The sequence below is a fragment of the Calypte anna genome, chromosome 4A, assembly GCF_003957555.1.
Source record: "Calypte anna isolate BGI_N300 chromosome 4A, bCalAnn1_v1.p, whole genome shotgun sequence".
NCBI classification, from domain to species: Eukaryota; Metazoa; Chordata; class Aves; order Apodiformes; family Trochilidae; genus Calypte; species Calypte anna.
In genome coordinates, this window is record NC_044248.1 from 14,091,329 (window position 1) to 14,113,817 (window position 22,489).

General features: G+C 42.4%; 1 protein-coding gene across 3 annotated transcripts; it reads left to right on the top strand.

Moving 5' to 3' along the window:
* The first annotated feature begins 8,345 nt into the window (after positions 1 to 8,345).
* RHOH (ras homolog family member H) lies at positions 8,346 to 22,199 on the top strand. Of its 3 annotated transcripts, none has more exons than XM_008491792.2 (2): positions 8,346 to 8,425; positions 20,941 to 22,199. In XM_008491792.2, the coding sequence occupies exon 2, from the start codon at positions 21,168 to 21,170 to the stop codon at positions 21,741 to 21,743; it is 576 nt and encodes a 191-aa protein (XP_008490014.1). In that variant the 5' UTR covers positions 8,346 to 8,425; positions 20,941 to 21,167; the 3' UTR covers positions 21,744 to 22,199. The 3 variants fall into 3 exon arrangements, 2 of the variants coding, with proteins under 2 accessions (XP_008490014.1, XP_030305835.1); XR_003987532.1 differs by lacking the exon at positions 20,941 to 22,199 and adding an exon at positions 9,479 to 9,500 and having other exon boundaries at positions 8,347 to 8,425; XM_030449975.1 differs by lacking the exon at positions 8,346 to 8,425 and adding an exon at positions 9,509 to 9,583.
* The last annotated feature ends 290 nt before the right edge of the window (positions 22,200 to 22,489 follow it).

Genomic DNA, 22,489 nt, shown 5'->3' on the forward strand with positions numbered 1-22,489 from the left:
AAAGGCATCTTGCAGCAGAGGGACAGTGCAGAGGTGTCCTGGAGGCCCTGAGGTGTTGCTGTAAGGTAGGTACAGCAACAGGTGCTGTTGAGGCATTGTTGTAAGGTGGGTACACTGTGCATGATGGGCACTGCTCCTGGGGCAGGTTCCTCCAGCTCAGGTAGAGCAATGCTGGTGTATCCACACCAACAACTCAAAGCAGACTATTGGTGAGATTCAGAGGTCTTGCTGAATTAAATGTAGTAGATAGGGCTCAACATAGAATCATAGAATCATCTGGGTTGGAAGGGACCTCTGAGATCATCAAGTCCAACCCTTGATCCACTACCGCTGCAGTTACTAGACCATGGCACTGAGTGCCACATCCAGTCTCTTTTTAAATATCTCCAGGGACGGAGAATCCACTACTTCCCTGGGCAGCCCATTCCAATGCTTGATCACCCTCTCGGTGAAGAAATTCTTTCTAATGTCCAACCTAAACCTCCCCTGGCACAACTTGAGACCGTGCCCTCTTGTCTTGCTGAGAGTTGCCTGGGAAAATAGACTAACCCCCACTTGGCTCCAACCTCCTTTCAGGGAGTTGTAGAGAGTGATGAGGTCTCCTCTGAGCCTCCTTCAGGCTGAACAGCCCCAGCTCCCTCAGCCTCTCCTCATAGGGTCTGTGCTCTAGTCCCTTCACCAGCCTGGTTGCCCTCCTTTGGACCCGCTCCAGGACCTCGATATCCTTCCTAAACTGAGGGGCCCAGAACTGGACACAGTACTCGAGGTGTGGCCTCACCAGGGCTGAATACAGGGGCAGAATCACTTCCTTGGACCTGCTGGCCACGCTGTTCCTGATGCAGGCCAGGATGCCATTGGCTTTCTTGGCCACCTGGGCACACTGCTGGCTCATGTTCAGCTTCCTTTCAATCCATCACATCCTGTGAGCAGCTTGTTTTATACTGCACTCAGGTCTGAGGTTTTCTTTTAGCTTTATTTATGTAGCTTCCATATTTTCAAAATGCTATAGATCTTTGTATTGACTGAGGCAACAGCCATGTTACAGACTTAGGGGGAGGGGAAAACTTGAAGTTCTGGTAGATTTTTTGTGAATAGTTGAGGCTTTTGACATCCATTCCACGATGGACATTTCGGAGTTTGAAAAAGGCAGCCATGTGGCCCCAGGGCCACCAGAGGTCACCACGGTGTGAAGCCTTTACACTGTGTGATCCCTAACCCGAGCTGCTGAAATAGACTGAGTGGGAGCACAGTTTAAAAGCCACCATCTTGCTTTCCCCCCTGTTGTCCTAAGCTGTTCAGTGGCCTCTGTTATGGTGTTGGGTCTTAAACTAGATTTGTGTACTGGTTGTGAGTAGGGAACATTTCCTCATATGTCTCCAAGAGACATCTTACATCTCTACGGAGAGCACTAAAGCAATAGTAAAAATATTAAATGCTGATAATATCCTCTGTGTGATCAGGATGTGAAAGCTGTGACTTTCTTTGGGCAGTAGGACATCTACGTGTGGCAGTGCTGCTGTGACCACTGCTCTTTCTACAACCTTGGTAAGCAACTGTATGGATCATCATTATTTTTGTGTTCTATTGAGAAGCAGGACTCTCCTCCTTCTTACACATCCATGGCTGGTTGTACACACTGGATAGGAGAGCAAGCAATGGAAAAACAATGCCTACACCACAAATTCAGTTAATTTGGTGTGTAAATGAAGGAATGCTAGTCCTGTCAGTCTGGGCTACAGGAGCTATAATGGTGTTTAACCTATGTCAGATAACTCACGATGCATTACCTTGGATTCCCACCTCTAAGTCAAGTAAATGTAGCCTTAATTGCTTGTATGTCCTTGCCTTTCCAGATTATCCCCCTTTTTCTGTTTTGCAGTGCCATATAGGCAAGCCACAGGTGACTGGGGGGCTTCAGCTTTTCAGCATTTATCAAGTCAGAGATGTTTATCAGAGAGCAGAATCTCCCAGAAAGGTTGATACACCCTGGCTGGCAGGGGGGCTTCCCCCAAAGAGTGTTATGGGAGCAATTCAGGCCACTTCTGTCAGGCTTCTATTCTGAGCCTTCTCCTGGGGAAACATCTCCATGTTCAAGAACTAGGAAGGAGAAAACCGTCTGGTGAAGTGGGGAGCCTGAGACTGCACACTGATTATCCCCATCTTCAAAACAGGAGGAAGCAGGGAAAGGGCATTCCAAAGAAAAACAGCTGCTGCCTTCATCTCACTGATTTTGCCAAGGGCAACTCCAGTGGCATCTAACTTTGCTGGAGCCCTGGTTTGTACTGGCATTCCTTCTCCTGGCAGACTGTACAGAAATAGCAGGACAGGGCATTGCTGTGGGATGGGAAGGTGTGCAGGGCAGGGGCCAGAGCATCTCTTGGGGAGGGAGGAGCACCCAATCCCAGCAGCTGGGGATCTGGGTGCCTTGTGCTGGTGTTGGTGCTGGTGTTGCTGTGCCAGGGCCAGGACCCATTGTGCCAGGACAGTCACTGTGTCCTGGGGCACTGTTGCATGGCTGGCAGAAGGCAGGGAAGAGGGAGCCCTGAGGTGAGCAGGCCATGGGGCCACCTCACAGGAGGGATGGTGAGGAAAGCTGCTTCCCTCCTACAGCCCTTCCTTGCTCTGACAGAGCTCAGCTCTTTGTCCCCCTCAGCAGAACAAAAGGAGCAAGCAGTGTTTCCTCAGTGCTTCTGACATCTATCTGCACTTCCTGCTTCTCAGCTGCCCTCAGTGGTCAGGGACTGAGTGTGGGAAGCCAACTTCACTGGAAAGCCATGAGTGGTAGCTTCAGGCTGGGTGTGATTTCACAGAGAAAACCACAGTTTCAGCCAAGTCACTGGGATTATTTCTTCATTATATCCAGATGGGGAATGGAAGTGTGAACATCCCTGGGGGAAGAGAAAATTAGAAAACTCAGACAATTTACAGAAACAGATGTAGGTTTGCACGCTATGCAAGTGTTTGCTGGCAGGAAAGTGCTGTCCTGTCCCTCAGACCCTGGGGTCCTGCCTGCCCCACCAACCTCTGCCTGGGCTCTCCTCTGCCTGCCCTGCCATGCTGGCCCTCTCCCGGGGGGAGCTCCCTGGGGCTGCAAACATCTCCTAAGAGCTCCAGGACAAAATAACAACAGTGAGCAAATGCAATAAAAATCTTGTTTCCTTCATAAGGCGGATGGGTATGTTGGAAATTTATATCTGATTTGGGGGAAGGAGGTAGAATTTATTCTCAGAGGTGTGATTGTGTTTATGCTGGACTTTGCCCGTATGTTTATGCTTGTCTTAAAACAAGACATGAGAGAATTAAGTAACCTTCAGTGCAGTTCCTAAGCACACTTCCCTTTCAAGAAAAGGGAAGTAGGTTTGCATGCTGCCCTGGGGGAAAGCACTTCCCACACCTGATCACCAGCTCTGCTCTGCGTCACAGCAGGAATTGTGCTGAGAAGTTAGCACACTGTTTTCTGCTTATTAGATACCAAGAAAAAAGAAGTGTGAGAAGGTTAGTTTTGGCACACAGTCTGGCCACCTGATCTCAAGAGGAATATCCTCGAGAAACAGGAAAACATAAAAGCAGTAAACAGCAGTTCTGCAGTTGAGGTTGCAGATGGCTGTGGGGAGATCTCTGCCTGCCTTGTTGGCACAAGCCCCTGAGTTTAATTTATGGAACAGAGCTATAACAATCTTGAAAAGAAGCTGGATAAATGTAGATGTTAAATGTTAATGCAAAACCCAAATTTAATGCTCATATGCACAGCTCAGTGTTTTCAGTGGGCTCAAGAGGTCTCTGCTGCTCAGGTCTGAGCTGCTCAGTGCCTTGCCATCTCAGCACTATTTGCACCCAGAAACTGAGTGGCCCAGTGCCAAATCCCCCAGTGGCTTCTCTGTGGCCACCTGAAGCATAAGACAAGTTTGTCACCAAAGGCAGCTCCATTCTCCTGTTACAGGGGGGACAGATCTGCTTTTGTAGGGACACCCCTTGGCCAACTCTACCTGCTAGATACACCAGTGGTGCCCAGGATGTGACCGTCCCATGCTGCCTCTTGATGGCCCTGCCAGCTGTGGGATGGCAGCCAGCAGAAAAGGTGGCTGGAGGTGGTACCATGGAGCCCATGTCTTCACAGTGGGGATCTGCAGCTATATCCTTGGCTCCCTGCTAGCAGCATAGCACCTCTGCTGCTGTAACCTCTCTCCTTCTGTACCAGAGCTGTATTGTCTTCTTTCACATGTCCCAGGGAAGAGGCAATGCCTTGGAAAGGGGCTCAAGAGCTGAGTTTCGCTGAGGGTTTAGCTTGGTAACTGAGTCTGTAATTCAGAAGGGATGCAGGAGGATCCAGAGGGAGGGGTTGGCTCTTCAGAGATGCTGTTGCATTTAGGCTTCTCTATCAGTCACACTCCAGCCTTAGTATGCTGGAGAGTTTTGACTCATCTTCTGAAGACCTCTAGTCCTTCCCACATGATGTGCCAGAAACCCACCTCACACTGGGCTTTGAATTCTGTTTTATCACCACATGCTTCAGTTTGTCCCACTGCAATACCAAACCTGAGGGTTGTCTAACCACTGTGTTAGCTTGCTGAGGAACCAGAGCTTATATTCATCAAGGCAAAGTAATTAACAGTGTGAGAATTTTACCAAAATCCATGTTGGAAATGCTTGTGTACATTTTAATTTGCCCTTTCAGATGTAGTTCTCTGACAATGAGTAACACTGCAAAAGTTGCTGTGCCCCATCCATTATAGGGACTACAGCAATGCTCTTGGCCATGCTGTGAGGAAGCCTCCTCCCTTTCTCTGGGGTATCTGTTCCTGGGAAGGGAATGCATTCACCCTCAGGTTGAAATGGGTCTGGGCACCCTACCTGATTTCTCTGGTCATGTCCAGGAACCCAAGTGAAAGCAAATAGCCACAGCCACATCCCAGTTTTCCCAACATGCAGCTGCCATCTTGACCACATCCTTTTTTCCTGCCTCCCTTTGAAAATATAAGCAAACTTCTTGTGTGTTGTGTACATCCTGGAGACTCCCTTTTTACCAGGAGTCACATGGGAAAAACGAGGGTTAATGGGTACAAGTTGCTCCTGGGGAAATTCTGATTGGACTCCAGAGGAAAATTTTTCACTATGAGGGCAGTTAGACATTAGAATAATCTCCCAAGGGAAGTGGTGAATTCCCCTACATTGGACAGTTTTAAGACAGGGTGCTGGGCCATCTCATTTAAACTGTTATTACCTAGAAAGGTTGGACCAGGTGATCCTTGAGGTCCCTTCCAGCGTGGCTGAATTCAATCCCTGGTGCCTTCACATAAGCAGCAATTAGTTTTATTTTGTATAATACAATTATCATTTAGGGCAGGAGAAAGGCTTTTAGGGCTTTTTTAGCTAAATACCATGGCTTTACTTCCGGAGCACTGCACATACCATATTAGTTGAGGCAGACCAAAACCAAAGCTGAGCAAGTCTGAGAGGAAACTTGGTGGGGGGGACAGGAATAGCTTCCTTCCTTGATCTCACACTTTTTCCTACCATCAATTAGCCTGATGGTTTCTCCAAGTGAGACAGGAATTTTTTGATTAAGAGACAAAAGTGATATTTCACTATAAACTTGCTCATGTCTTTACAAGGCAAAACCCTGGATGATGTAATTTCACAAAACTGGTCAAAAAATGTTAGTAACTTGAGGGATAAGATTTTATATTTTGCTGTCAACTTACTTTGCAATGCAAAAATAATTTTCAACCCTCCACTCCACCCCTATAAATATTTTCCACAATGAAGTGTTTGTTTCTGAAAATCGCCGATAATGACTCATTCTGAATTTTAACAAAAGGAGAAGCAATGTATTATTTAAGGTATTAACAGTATTCTCTCACAGACAGATGTTCCTCTTCATTGCACAGCATGAAGAGGTGAAAAGGAGCACTGTTGTGTCACTCCTACCTTTGGAATTGCCTATGTGTTGTGACAAGAGCTTGGAGCTTAGGGTCTCTTTGTGGCTTTCCAGGTCACTGCATTGTGCCTCCCTATGGAAGGTCTAAAATTTTTATTCAGAAAATTCCAAAAGACTGCAAGAAAGAGAAATAAATCTGATGTTGGAAGTTGTTGGGTCCAGATTCTCCAGGAAGCACAGTGCAAGGAAATAGGTGGGAACCAAGACATGTTAGAGCATGTTTCCTATTCTACAGTCTTGGTCTTTTGCTGAGCTCACTTGATTCTAAAGTTATTTATGAATTATTTTACAGAAGGATGCACTCTTTATCCAAAATGCAAACTGCTTACCAGATGGCCTCACATCTGGATTAGCGTGCAGTGCAAAACAGAAAAGAATTGTTGCATTTTTAAGCAGCTGCTATTTGTGGCAGACCTAAAATGGGTGATGATCACTGAAGACATTTATATCACTATAATTTTTAAATTATGTTTATTTATCTTCTTCTGAAAATCTGCACAGTTCTGGTAGAAACATTTCAGAATGTATGGATATCTGATTTTCTTTGTCACAATCGCAATGGAAATTTATTGCCTGATTGCATGCACTGGTACTGGGAACCCCAAACCCAGGTAAAAACAGAATAGATGTTTAATGTAACACAAGTGCTCAAACAAACTGATAATGTGCTGATGCCCCTTATCCAAACTCTTGTCTTAAACTAACAGGAAGATTGAAGCTTTTAAGAAGATAGTATTTTTAAAATGCCTTCTGTGAGCCATGCTTCCTTACCTTCATCCCTGTTGATAATTAACTGAATTAATTTAATTCTAAAGGGAAAAGAAACAAATTGATTCCTCAGCCTGTACTGTGCAGCATTGTTCTGCAAGCTTCATATCAGCAGTTTTACAGCACGATTACATAGGTTATATTCTTTCAGGAGCTATTTATATTTTTTGCACAAACTGCTTTTCATCTACATATAAATTATCTTTTTTTTTTTTCCTTTTTTCTTTATCTTGTAATTCTGTTTTTTTAAATCATTTTGGGAAGCAGTATGACTATCTTGGAATGCATTGTACTGTCACAAAGTTAGCATGAATAAATTCATTAGGTTTTTCAGAGAGTTCCCATTCTGCAAGGAACACAAAATGCACGGCTTTAGGTCTGGATCAGGCAGCCTGTTCCTACTGCTTAATTGCTGAGGATGGTCTGAAATGGCTTCACTTTCTGAAGAAGACTTGGGTTCAATTTCTCTGCCTCTGGAGCTGTTTTCAAGGTTGCTGGGAAGCCCTCACCCAAGTCTCTGACTGAGGAGCAATCAGCCCATTGGACTTGGAGCCCTCACATTCAGCTCTGGGGCATCTCTCCTGCTATGCTAGTAATATGGGACAGAAATTCCTTCCTTCAGTCCGATCATCTAAAGTGGAAAACCTCTTGTGCCCACAGCTCCTGGAGTATAGACTTGGCACCTGAAATCTTGAAAACTATCATCAGAGCTTTGCTTTCCATGCTGTGACAGGAAAGCTGGAAGTGACAAGCCTTCCCAGCTCAAGTTGTCTGTGCTGGGATATGCAGAGGTGTCCATGCTTGTGGTCCCTCCTCCAGGTTGGCCTCCTCATGCTGGCAGAAGAGAGGATATGTATGCTGGTAAAATGATACTGGCCAATCCTAACCAGTGCTACTGGGGAATCCTCACTGAATTGTGATGAATCCCTATACACCAATGTTGAATGAGCCCAAACATGCCTGCCTGGGGTTTGCACCAGGTCAACTAAATATGTATAGTCGCTCTTTTTTTTTTTCTTTTTTCTTTTTTTTTTTTTTTGGCAGGGCCATATTTTGCATGAAGTCTCACTCATGCTACTGGAGTGAGAAGTGCAGGTAGTAGGGCCAGGCAGGTGTCAATCTGCTCCTTTTCTCCTCACATGTAAAGGAGATGCTGGGCTGCAGGGTGCCAGCAGCCCCTGCAGCAGAGAGGAGGTAGCTGGAGGAGCAGCAGAGTGCAGAGAAAAAGCTTCCTGCAGCCTGCAGGCTTTGCCCTCCTCACCCATCTTCAAGGCTTTTACATCTGCTCCCATAACCACCAGAGAGAAAGATGTATGCACCCGTACACCAACCCACAGAACCCACACAGGCAGAGCTGAGGAGCCCTCACCAGGAAGCTGCTTTACCCTAAACCACTCTGCCATTTCTTGTCACACTACATCTGAGTCTGCTGTCACTGCTGCCTCCAGATGAGCCAGACCCAGCTGCCAGGACTAATTTGGCCTGTATGTGCCGTGATCTCTGGTTACCTCCTGAGATTCTGTTATTTGCTTGGGGTTTTTGTTCTGTTTTCCATTTTTTTTCCTCTCAATAGTGTGTTCTAATCTGTTAAAATAGAAGTCCATCGGAAAAAGCCAAGAGAACAGAACACCACTTTTTTTTCCCCCCCCTTATCTCATCTAGAACAGTTGACTTCTGAAACATTTGTTTCTAAGAGCCACTTTCAGCTTCCTGCACCTGGTGAGTTCTTTGCATTTTCTTTCTTTTTTTTCTAAATGTGAATCGATATTCTGAATAAAATTCAGTATCTTTAGATTTATTTTTATTAAGAAGTTTGTGAAATTGATTCACTTAGTTGGTTTTACTTTTAATACCATCTGATAAATACTCTGTATTGTTCAACAGTGGTCTTAATCCTGTCCCAGGTCATATATTTTCTGGATTTTAACTTGTTCCAGAGTTTGTTTCCACTTCAGCATAAAAATGCCTCATATGAAAGTAGAAAGAGGCATGTCATGGGCTGCACCATGCCAGTATTTTCCCCTTAAACTGATGTAAGAAAAGAGAGAGAATGGAAATTACTCTAAAAGTGGTGAGTCTGATTCTGATCCCATTTGCTGTTGTATGAATCGGGAACACAGGAAAGACTGGGATGTGTAAACCTGCAACAACTCGAAGGATGGCTTTCTTCCCCATTTATGAAGCACATCATTATTATGAGAAAACTGTTCTGTTTCCTCTTAAATGTTCCCACACAAGTTTAGATGAAGATTTTATTTTGAGGATTTGAGAAAGGTGAAATTTAGGTCCTTAGGACTGAAGTGGGATTCAAAGTATTTTCAGTTTGCCAACATATCTGTCACAAGTTTCAGTAGCTGCCTGGCCCCACTGGGTCTAACAAGCACCTTTGTCACCTTGTGAATTGTTAGGGCTTCATTTGCCATCTAAATGGCCATGGCTGTAACTCCTTGCTTTCATCTCACCCCCACACCTTCTTCTCCTCTGCTTTCTGAGCCATCCCAGGCATGATCGTGGTGTGGAATCCCCTTAGAGAGCAGTAGGAATGTGTGTCCATGTGTGTACATCTGTACATCTAGCTTGCAAAAACTGCATCTTACAATGCTCCAGTGGCAGTGGGGTGGCCTTGTCACATTGCCAATGGGAGGCAGTGTGCCGGTTTTTATTAGGAAAAGGTGAATGAGGAGGGAATGCAGAGAGGCTGGAATCATGCCTCTGACACAGGACTCTGCAAAAAATTGGAATGTGCCTTCAGGATTTTCTAACTTTTTTCAGATGTGTTTCCACCAGTGGATGGAGCAGGAGTGTGTCCATGGCATCTGGAGGAGGCCAACTTTAACTTTGGATTTATTCTGAAGCAAATACTTGCAGAGGAAAGAGGTAGGATGAATGAGATGAGATATTTGTTAGCAGGCAGATCTATCAGCATTTTTTTGGTGTCTATACATGTCCATTTTGTGCTGCTGTCAGAATAAGGTGGGAATGTGCATTGCATTGTGCTGCTTTGTATTTCACATTTCCAAAGTCCACCATTTGCGTGAGTGGACATTTACAAATGTTCCACTGGAAAAGATGATACACATATACTGACCTGACTTTGGGACAAGGTTTCATTTCCTTTTTCAGAGGAAAGTCTGACATTTACACAAGTGAATTCAATTAGCAAAGAAAGTGGGTAAAGGCTTGATGTGAATATCATGTTTGAGACTTGGGCAGTAACTGTAGTGTAAAAAAGCCCCTTGTGCACTTGCTTCCAAATACTTTTCCATCCAAATAACCAGCTTTCTCAAGAAAACCTTTATATGTAAAAGTTTAACCGATTCTGGCTCAGGTACTCCACTAGGAGTATGAATTTGGGAAGGAAAGGAAAGCACTCTACCTGCTGCACAAAACCCAGCAACGCAGAGGCTGATACTGAAGTTGCATCAGCTGGTAACAGCTGTAATACCAGTGACAGCAAGGAGAGGCAATCTCTGGTACAGGGAGGGCCAAGCCATATGGATTCTCAAAGATTTAAGCGGATGCTTTGCCATATACCCAGAGCACAAAGGAAAGGAGCAGAAATTGGGGTGCCTGTCTTGCAGGCGGTGCCTCTGGCCTGTCTTGTAGAGCAGCAGGGCTGCACCAGCAGAAACTCCTGAGACTTTCTAATAACCTGCTGGGAGCATACCCAGGCAGGGACATGAAATTCTGCTGTTTGTCCTCTTGCTTTTGCTGTGCAGCTCTAGATGTACATTGGTAACTGGGCTAGGAGCTTTGAATGAAAAACATTTTCAATGAAATATACCTCTTCTCTCTAAAGAAATCACTCCCCATTTCCTTGTAAAGTGTTGGTGGTGTGATTCTGTAGGTTTTGTTAAGAAACAGTCAAATGCTACTGAATTCACCATTCATGTGATTAATTCTATCTGGCAACGACTGTACAATGAAAAATTATATATTTTTTAATAATTATTTTGACTATGGTTTGAAAAGAAATAAAAGAAGTTATTGTGAAACTTGCCTGTTTCAAAGCCTTAATGTGACATTTCAGGCATCACACTACTCGGCTTAACATCATTTCCAAATTAGGTTCTCACTTTTTGGCCAGCAGTGTGTGGTTTCATTAAATCAGCAGTTTTAAAATGTTTCCATGCTAGAAACACAGCTTACAGCTGAAAAATGTCTTTGGATAATCCCAGCATAGTAATTAGGAAAGGCATTTGGCTGCAGCTGTTTCAAGCTCACTATTAAAGCATTACTGCTTAAAAATACTGGACAAATACAACAAAGTGAGGTAACAACAAATTTTGTGGGCTGTAGCCAACCATTAGCTCTTCTCCACAAAACCAAACACAGTTTCGAGTGTGCTTAGCAGAATTTAGACGTGCTTCAATTCTTGTGTCAGTGAAGAACTGGAGAATTTAATCCACCAAAAGTGTCAGTCTACAGTAGAAGGGGAGCTTTTTGCAGCCAGCAAACCTGTAATGCATCAGTGAGTGCGAGCACTGGAAGTTGCAGGTACAAAACCTTGGTGTGCTTGGTCTAAAATAAGCAGCTGCCAAAACAGTGGGGACTAATAATCCCATCAGTCCCATTCTGCTGGAGGCTGATCTAGAGGGTCACCATCACAGCTGGCACAGCAGCTGGAGGATATCTGGGACATGGACTGAGCACTTAGTGTGTGCACTTGTTCCTCACAGGATGGGTATGGAGTATTTGTGTGTGCTTACCCCCCCTCACAGTTGAGCCCTGTGTTTGTTTTGTTCTGTGATTTTTCCCACCCTGCACAATTGTTTGCTACTCTGTATATATTGCATTTCTTCTACAAAAGGAACTGCATTTGGTCTTTGGTAACAGAGGCCAAGGAGAAGCATAAATTCCTCAGGGATGACAATGGGGCTGAACATGGCGTGCTTGTCTTTACCTGATGAATTGTATGAAACTGCTGGAAGCCACATGAGGATTCTGCTATGGGTTGGGGTTTCCCAAGGAGGCCCGTGGTGACCTGTTTCATAGAAAAGACTCAGCTTGTGCTGGAAAGGGACCAAAACCTCTCCTGGCAGAAGCTGGCATGAAAGGCTGTGATTGCGAACCATGCACAACGCTGCTTGTGAGACACAAGTGTGAGCCTGGAGTTCCAGTTTCAGTAAGTGAGGCTGTTGTACCATCTGGTGATATCTCTTTTCCTCATGAGTGACAGTGAGCTGTTTTTCAAGATTATCCTGGTTTATGTCAAACTACAGATTAGAGTGGCTTTCCTAATACAAAAGCATGACAGAAAGTCCCATAGATAGTTGGGTATCTCCTTTGGCAGCCTCCTGAGCACACAGTCATTTAAAGAGCATGAAACCTCTCACTCTAGCAAGAACACTGTTCTTTCGTTTGGTTGACAGGCACCCCAGTAGGCACACAGTTTGCAGCTTGACTTTTTTTTTCCCGTAAATGTCTGTGCTTAAAAACTGGTAAAGTCTTTAGAGTTCAAAGTTATTGAATTAATGACAGACTGAATTATCTATTAACTTCCTCTTATCATCTGTGTGCTTGTGTTTTTCTCATTACTAAAATATATTATAAAACATCCCTTGAGTAGTTTCCTGTGTTTCCATCAATTTAAATGCAAGTTTTTAAATTAATGTATCTTAGAGCAGAGTTTTAACTTCAGATGAGAAGCAGTTGGGCAAAATATCTCTGAGTTTGAATCAAGTCCACCAGGATTCAAAAATAAAGCATGGGAAATGTTCTCATAATGTTCAAATGTGGCTCTCCTAAAACATCTCTCTTTTCATATATCTGTCATAATTTTCATGCAAAATGTGTAAAAATCAAGAAAATTAAGGAAAAATGTATATGTTCCCCACTGGGAAAACAGAAACTCTGCATTAAAATTTACTGTAGCTTGGGGATTTGCATGATCTTTCAGATGCAACCGAAAGCCAAATAGATGTTAGTTTTAAGTATCTGAAATGCCTTCTCAAAATACTAAATTGAAGAATGAGAATGATATATACATTAATTTAGTTGTAAAGAGCAGAGGCTTTTCTCCTCTTAACCTATTCCATATGACCCAGTGCTGTGTGCAGTGTTAGATGTTTTCTATAAAAGTGACAAGAGATTGAGGCCGTAATGGAATCGAAGAAGAGTAAAGGAAAACAGGCACTGAAATATATGTTCTGGTCTGGCATATGGTTGATTTAATATATAAATCAATGTAAAATCTAAAGTATCAGGTATAACTTGTGCTAATTCCAGAAAAAAAAAAAAAAGAAATTTGGACAGAATGTTCATTTCAAATTGGGTTTTAATCGTAACGATGTGTAGGATTTTGGCAACTTGATGTGGGCAAGTAGACGCGTCCATTTATTGTGATTATTTTATTGCAATTGAGGAATTCTAGAGAGGCTACATAGTAAGAAAAAATATTTTCCTACCTGTCCTGTAAATATGTATTAACTATTATTTTATCCTTTTATCATGCATTTTTATCCTTGTGCAGGTAGAGTGTATGAATACTGAGATATGGGGTAGACTGTGAAAGGCAACTCCTTTTTAGTTTATAAAACAAATTAAAAGGGTAAGGATGTTAGATCAACAAATTCAAGAAAACTTGTGATATCTGTATGTTTTGTATTGCATCTTTTACTCGCAAAGTGATTTAAATTATTTTCAAACAGGCTCTCACATGCACGCACACACAAATTTTAAGAATTAACTTAAAAAGATGGCAATTTCCCTCTAGCTGACATCTAGACTAACATTTTAAGCAGCCTAATATATACATAGACAAGAAAAAGGTTTTTGTTGATGACAATTCTAAGGGGAAAATCTAAAATTGTCAGCCAGTTTCTCAGTGTAATAAAATAAATAACCAACCAAATGACTGTTACTTACTTTACTGTCTTATTTCATTCATCATAGCAAAAGTGAACAGTGACATGCAATAAATATGCGTTCTTCTCAAATAATAATAATAGAAGATTAATAAGTTTCAGCAAGAAGACATTATTCTGAATTGTTTGGTTAACTAAAGTATCGTTTGCTGCTCAAGACACATATTCCTTCAATTAATTATATTCTTGCCACAAATGTGCAAAAAATAATCTTCCATCAATCACTGGATAATTCTCTTCTAGTTAATATTTGCCTCCTCCACCTTTACCTCCCACTAAAATCAAACTTATGCAAATACATAATGTAATTAACATAGAGAACCTCCTTCTCCTCACCCTGAAGAAGGTCTTGGATTGAGAGTCTCCATTTGTGGTAGGCATTTTATAAAACCAGAGCAAAGGTAAACCTTTAACAGACCTCTGAAAGTAACCTTGAAGATCTTGTGAGGGATCTGTGGAGGACAGTGGACGAATAGTAGGACAATTTTTTAAAGGCTTTTTAACACTGAGGAGGATGCCACAACACCTCCGTTGTTCATATATTAGGTATACTGTTAATAGTGATAATTTGTTAGTGTTTAAGGGACCCAGTAAAGAAGACCAGACTGTGCAAAGAAGAGCGAGGAGCACAGTGCTATCCCATGTTAGAGCTGAAAGACTTCTCATAGGTATGTGTGATAGCACTATAGTCAGTGCATAGCACTTTATCCATGCTCATCGCAAGCATGTCTGTGTCTCCATCTGGATCCAAAAAGTATTTCAGTGGTGAATATATACATATATATATAAATACATAAACACATATATGTATGCGTGTGTGTGCAAAACCAGAGAGTATGAGGGAAGGCAGACGGATGGATGGTTGGAGAACTTCTGTGCTTGAGAGTACACGTGTGACATTTGCACACCAGCTGCTCCATGTATAACTGTATTGCTGGTGAGAGTCACAAAAAAATTCTTCTCTGTTAAAGAGGAGAGAAGAAAAATCATCACATGGAAGGCTGGGAAAGGAAGGTGCAGCAGCCAGTATCTTGCAGAAGGAAAACAGGCAGTGAGCAGAAGGGCACAGGTGACAGCTTGGGCACGACATGGCCCTCCGTTCCTGTGGACTTCGGGCAGTATTGGATCAGGCTGAGAACAGCACAGGAGTTGGTTTCCTCGGAAAGGGTTACTTTCCTACACTTGGCTTACCCAAATTTTAATTTGGAAAGATGCAATGTTTGCACTGAAAATGGGTCACTTTGGAAAATGCCCTGTGGTGCTATGAATACCACATAGCCTGTAATTCGCGGCCATGTCATGCCGGGAACATGGAGAAAAATAACTTCAGGCTCATGGCTTAGGTTTTGCAGCAGGTACTCAGCACTGCCAGATGTCATTGAATTCTACTGAATTTAGGACATGAGAGTCTTCAAGAATTTTTGTTGATTTTTGGAATGGTTCAAAGAATTTGTGTTGATATCTAATTTGTAAGTAGCTGAATCGAGGTGTGATTAGTCAGAGCTAAAGGCTTCTTGGAGATAAATATTTAATTTGTCTCACTGGGCAGTTAAAATGAGTTAAATAGGAGATCTTTAGACATGTTGTTATACATGGGGTATATATATGTAATGAATTAGCAATTTTTATTTAAGATATTTAATTATACAGATGTATATGCATGTGCAGTGTGTAAATATGTATATTTTCTTATATGGAAAGCTTTTATCCCTTTACTATCACTTCACACCTCATTTCATCTTGTAAATAACATTGCTCTGTATTTGTCATATTATAGAAAAATTTCCCAGTGTTAATATGAGCAAATTTGATGACACAGATTCCCTTGCTAACAATAAACTTGACAAGATTATTGAGTATTTGATCGGAAATCCTTTTCTTCAGTTTTGGTTATTAAAACTGCCAATGACAGAAATTGAGATTTCAGGTGTGAAATCAAGAAGTGATTTTTTGCAAAGAAAGTGGTTGTTAATTTTCTGTAAACTTCATAAATTAGAAATGAAAAAAAATAGTAATTTTGTATTTTCTCAAAACAAAGTACTGCAATTTGAAAATATGAACAAGATTTCAGTTTAGTCAATAAGGGAATGTGATTAAAATTTCAAAGTTGTTATGTCCACAATTTGCTTTAATTGCTGGAAGATTGTTTTTGAAATGACTTTCAAAAGACTTCTGGCTTTGAAAATATGGGTTCACAGCATGTTGCTTGTACATCTAACTTAAGGAAGGCATTGCAGGTATGATTTCACTTAAGGATTAAATATCTGTATAAAATACCTTCTCATCCAAGCTTCGACATCCTGTAAGTTCTTTAAAATAAAAAACCGCATTGAGAGATGGTCTGGCAATTACTCTATAAGTATCATAAATATACCAGAGAGCCGAAATATTCTGCCAGTGAAATAACCTGCCAGGGAATAATGATGGCCCCTGTGGTAGCCTGCTTGGAGAGTGAATGAGCTGAATGCAGATTTTTTTGTGGAGTATTTTGGGGACAAGATGCAGCACCTTACAGTGGTACAGACTGTGAGCCAGTTCTTCATGTGGCAGTGGTACCACCACTGAATGCCTCTATGGACTGAAACACTGACACTGTCTGAGGGGGTTGGAGGTTATGTCCTAGATTGGCAAGACCAGGCCACTTAGAAGTGTAGACCAAAATCATCTTAAAATGAGTTTAAAATCCAGGAGATAGTTAACACTACAAATGTCAGAACATTGGCTTAATGAATTCTTGACAGGAAACTTTGCAGCAAGGGGCCATTTGCTTACAGACCAGCTGCAGTCCCCAGACAGACTGCAGCTGGTGTATGAGTTTCCAGTAACTCCAAGTTGTGGCAGCAAAGGTGCAGCAGTCTGGAGGTTTGTAGGTGAATGGAGCAACTCCAACACACCCACAGAGTTGAAAACAAGGTAGAATGGCAACCTTGTGATCTGTCTGAGCAGCCAGCCTGGATCCACAGTGATCCAGAGACATCAGCCATGGTGTCTCTGTTACAGGGGCCATCCATCTCCCTGATACATCTTCTAGGTGCTGCCCCTCATCAGGTAACAGCATCTCTGCCTTGTCTTTGATTTCCTTCCAACTTTCCTCCTCCTCCCCCTCCCTTCCCCTCTTTTTCTGTTTACAGGGGTTTTCTCAGGCCCCATCCATGCTCTGCAGTGACCACTGCACTCATGGAGGTGAAGGTGTAAAGCTGCAAGATGTTCTGGCCATAGAGGGTAACCTCCATGTCTCCTTCCTGTTCTCAGGAGTTTCTACCTAAGCGATGGAAGGAGAGTTTTTATGTATCTGTAATGAAGTTAGATGGGGCAGTGATTACAGTCAATAGGACAGAGAACTGTAGGCAATATTTTGGAGACCCCACCTCTGTGTGAGATGGTATTTACAGGAGTAATGTGGGCAGGAAAGGACAATATGTGCATTCAAGCATTGCATAGCAAGTGGAAATCTCTCCAGTGGTTTTCAGCTTTTTAAATTGGTATGAATGTTTTTATTCCTTGCAGCATACACAACACTCAGACTGAAAAATCAGCAAGTTTTTATCCTGATATCAACAGGAACTTCACTAAGAGGTAACTGTGTCAGGGAACGGATAATGGCAATAATGGTTAGAATGTTAATTGCTTTAACTCTCTGAAGCATTTTGTGAATGCCTGATCTAAAAAGCCTGTTATCTTGCCTTTGTGGTTTGTTTACATTCAGCTACTTCCTTCCAAATCCCTTCTGAGGGTGCACTATCGATATCCATTCTAGGTTCTGAAACAAGGAGTTCCTGATTCCTTATTTTCCCCTGTCATGAGACACTGTCCAGCCCCTGCAGATGTTTAGCCATAGTGAGCCATACTCACAATGATCTTATGGCAGGTACCAGAGGCATTCTTAGCATAAACAAAATTCCCAACCCAAACCGATAAACATACCCCTTCCTTCTGTCCTTCTTTGTTGCTAGAATTGTTTCAACAAATATTAGGCAATTTGTTCATAGGATGTACATTCATGTGAATTCTCCATCTGCAAAGAGCTTGGTGCTGCTGTCCTCTCCTTACCATCCTGTTGTGTTACAGGCTGATAACACCACTCACCTCCTCCATATCATTGAGCCGTGATCAAGTGTGAAGCACCTGCATCAGATTGCAGAGGTGCAGAACAGGCAATGTCCAGAGCGTGGCTGTTGTACAGCTTCTCATGCTCATGTCAGCAAAGTCTGAGGGTTCTGTAAGCACACACCAGTGCCAAGGTGCTGTATTCCAAAGGCAGAGGGAACAAAATTAGGAAAGCAAAGAGAATAAATGTTGCGTTAGTATTCATATACATACATATATATATACAGATTATAGTACAGTTGAAAAAAATTGTGCTTTATCTAAAACTGTGCAAAATTTTTCTTTGAGGTTAATCTCCAAATTTATATAAGGTCACTGTTTAGAATGACTGCGTGAGAATTAGACATATATTCTTAGACTTATAAAAGCTCTCACCTTATTAAAATAAAATCTTCTATGGTTACCAGGGATTAAATCATAAATCAAAGTAGTGGAAGATACAGGTTTATATCTGAAATTTCAGATCCAAATCAGACTTGATAAAATAGTAAAATTTGGAAAACCGAATTGTTAGAAAAAAAGAAGAAATCTATCAGCAGCTTAGGCTCAACCATCAGAAGATTTTGTGCAGTCTTCTAATGGGTGTAGCATGCTGTACTTTTGAAGTAAGACTGTAGTATATAACATAAGAGAAAGGAACCTAAGCTTTTGCAAATATTTACACAACTAATTGTATACTGAGGTGTAGAAGTGCCCAGTACTGGCCTGTCCTTTAAAAGACATTGTTTTCTGTTGATGTTTGATCTAAAGAGCTTTCTGTTAATTGAGGTGAATCTGTAGAATTATTTTAATGTTCTTATTTACTGCCAAGGACAGGCTATGTGCATAACTAAAAACATATCCTAAGTATGGTCATATGTAGTCCTGACGATATATGGAGGCACATAAACTCCACATAGCTGAGAACAAAAGTCAGATCAGGACCACTGATGGCAATCTATCCATAGGACCAGAATAAGGACCTTGTTATATGCTGCTTGTTATTAGTCATCAATGGATTGTAGGAAAATATCTTTTGCTTTAGAAATTATTCTGCACTGTTGTGGAACATTTCAGAGTCTGTTATTGTGTGCATTGACTAGCCATATTCATTAGTCATTTGTATCTTTTTCAGTCTTTAATAATTTATACGCTCTCTGTAAAAATAGCCAACATAATTGTACCTGGTAAGCAACAAGCTGAGTACCAGAATGTTTTTATCTGTCTTCTTCTGTTCTGGCATTTATGAAACAGCAAAAGTGATGCTTAGGACATCCTTGTTTCCCCCCCCCCATTCAAATATTCATGGAATGGTGAACCTGAAGGCATCAGGACTACTTGCAACAAAGAGATGTTTGTTCTGAAAAGGAGACTTGGTACCTGCTAACTTTCTCCTGGGAGCAGGCAGCTTTGTCTGCATCATGGTCTCCTGGCTTGTGGTGGATCGTGGTGTTTCCAAACTGTACTACTGACAGCACCAGTTCCTGAAGCAGAAAACCCTGAAGGAAAGATGATGATGCATTTAAATAATTGGACTGTTTACCCTTCATATCCTTTTCAGATTATTCAGAGGAGTATCTTGTAAATGTCTTCTTTAATTCCATTGAGAGCTTGTTTGGGGATGGAGAAGGCAAAACAGTGGAGTTAGTGGATCTACTGAATCTTAAAAAGAACATTTCCCGCTGCTGCTGTCAAAACTTAAATTCACAGAGCAGCTTGTTTCCTGGCAGCCAGGAATGCCGTGAGGCCACCTCAGCCTCATCCCACTTCCCAGAAGTGAGCTGAGATGGTGAGAGCAAAGTCACCCTGGCAGAGCAGGAAGCGCTGTGGGTACCAGCAGCGCACGCACATACCAGGACTGCCCCGCAGCCTCGGTGCCACCTCTATAAAACAACGTGCTCTGGCAGAGCCACACACACATCTTCTTCCAGCCAGTGCATTGTGCAGGAGAGATGCAGATGTGCCAGCAGCACGAGAGGAGGTAGGGTGCTGCCTCGCCACAAAATGAAAGCAGGGGTGTTGCCAGGACAGTTATCAGTGCCTGTGAAATGTTCTCTCTAAGATAATGTAGCTCTTTTCTCTTCTTTTCCTTTGTTTGTCCCCTCTGTGGTGTAAGCGAAAGCTTTGAGTGCACTGGAAGTGTGGGTGAGGGATGGTGGTGGTGGGTCAACTGGAGAGTGTTGGGGGAGAGTGGGCCAACTGAGTGAAACTGGGGAGTGTTACAGTAATGTAGAGTATATGCTTTTTGTGGCCATCATTCATTTCAGTGCAAACAGCCTCATGCTGTGACTTCTCCATATACAAGAGAGGAAAGAATATTTATTGACATACACAAGACATTTTGAAATTATGCAGTGATTTTTTTTTAAATTACTTCTGTTGAGCAGAATTATTTTGCCTTTGATTTTGCAGTTAGTGATTTTCATAGCATCTTAAGTGTTGCCCTGTGTGAGCAGTGAATCTTGCACACAGCTAGTGGGGAAGAGACAAATGCTTTCAAAATAGGAAAATTTGACTGAATGCTGGTGGGAGCTCAAAAGCAGTTACATACTCTGAAGAGGTACTCTCTGTTCAGGTTTAGAAAAGAGTAAATCTCAAGGTGGTTGGATTGCCCTGTGAAATTGTCTAAAACCAGGCACTGGTGGCTCTCTTTAGCTTGTGCTTGTTGGAAATTATTTTTATTTTTTTGTATTTTTGCTGTGAATTCTTCATTGTTTTTGAAAACTGTTAAGGGTCATGTCACTCAAAATTTATACCTGGTGTCTTTGCTTCCTCTGTGTCACAAATGGTTCTGTGTTACTGCTCATTATAGGATTGCTTAAATAATTAAAATTGTTTGAGAAGGGCTTTTTTTCTCTTGACTACTTCTAGAGAGCATTTTCAAGGGAATCTAAACTCGTCGGCTAAGATGGATCTAGAATTCTGTCTGTCTTGATGAAGGTCAGAGGTAGGAAGCCTCTCACTAAATGCAGGCTAGTACCAGTTATACCAAAGTTAAACTGATTTGACTAGTTTTTTACACAGTGGGAGTGAAAAAATAGTTGGTGTCAGTGCAAAATGTCAGAGATGATAGGACTGATAGACCCCGTGGAGCAGCAGGAAGGTAATTGATGTGAATGACTGGTGCACAGGCAGCTGGTTGGGAGGGAAACACAGGGTTCAGCATCCTTGATGTGGGGTTCTCCCCATGGCTGCCTGAAGACATGTCCAGGCATTGTTATCTTGAAAAATTGTCTTTTCTCTGTGGGTTATAAATGTCACATTTTATTTTCACTCTTCTAGAAACATCATTTGGCTTACTGAAGAATTAATACTGACAACAGCACAGAGCCGTGCGGGAGAAAAGAAGATTTTAGACTAAAGTGACACAATCAAGCCCTGAGAAGTAAAGAGATTTGGGTGGTTTCTTACCAAATGGAAGTTATTTAGAAAGCCTTTGAGACCACTGCATCTCTCCATCCTACTTCTGCTGGGTGGAAACGGTGCTCTGGACCCTAAATATTAACAAAATGCTGGATGCAGTCAAGTGTGTTCTGGTGGGAGACTCTGCGGTGGGAAAGACATCTCTCTTGGTACGTTTCACCTCTGAGACTTTTCCAGATGATTACAGACCCACTGTGTATGAAAACACTGGAGTGGACGTCTTCATGGATGGTGTACAGATTAGCCTAGGTCTTTGGGACACATCTGGCAGCGATGCCTTCAAAAGCATTCGCCCCCTCTCATACCAACAGGCAGATGTGGTATTAATGTGCTACTCGGTGGCGAACCACAATTCCTTTCTGAATCTCAGGAACAAATGGATTGGTGAGATCCGCAGCCATTTGCCTCGTATCCCTGTATTGGTTGTGGCAACTCAGACCGACCAGCGTGACATGGGGCCCTACAGCTCCTCCTGCATCAGCCCGATGGATGGGAAGCGTTTGGCCCAGGAGGTGCGAGCCAAAGGCTACCTGGAGTGCTCTGCCCTCAGCAACCGGGGCGTGCAGCAGGTGTTTGAGTACGCCGTGAGGACAGTGGTCAATCAAGCCAAAAGGCAGAACAGGAGGAAGCTCTTCTCCCTCAATGAATGCAAGATCTTCTAAGGATCATCAGTGGCTTTGCCCACGTTCATTCTTTCCATCTCCCCACAAAGATGTGGTGGTGGTGGTGGAGAGAATCAAAGGAGGACTCCTGGCAGGAGCACTGTGGAGATGCCCCTAGTGAGACAGACGTGCACTCTCTCTGCTCTGCTCCCTCTGCATTCACATGCCCATTACCTTGATAAACAAAAGCTGCAGGTACATGCCCTTACTCACAAGCCTGTGTTTGGACTTCACTAGTCTAGATCAGGCCTCGCCTGGAGATGTGCAGGTAACAGCTGTGTTGATTTTGTTGTTTCTGTTGCTGTTCCTCAGTGGTTGGTTTGTCTGCATTTATTTAATGACAAACTTCTGCCTGGATCAATCCCCACCTCTAGACATGTCTATTGACATGAAGTTTTTACTTTAAGAACTTAGTGTATAGCATCTGACCACTGTGTATTCTATTTAAAAGACTCTTGCATATGTTGTTGTAATATCCTTACAGGTGTTTTTCATATTTTGGAAGTTCTTCCTTTAGCTATCCACAGGAGAAAATTCTTCTATCTGTATAATAAATGTCCTGCAGGCAAACCAAGCACTTTTTAGAAATATAGCACTGTGTAATAGTGAGCAAATGCAGTGTCTTCAGAGGAAGAGTGATAAAATCTCAGTGATACCTGACAGCTGTCCTGTGAGATTTTTTTTGTTATCTTAGTCTTGTTCCTCAGCAACATGGTCAAAGATGGGATGAACCAAGAGGAAACCAA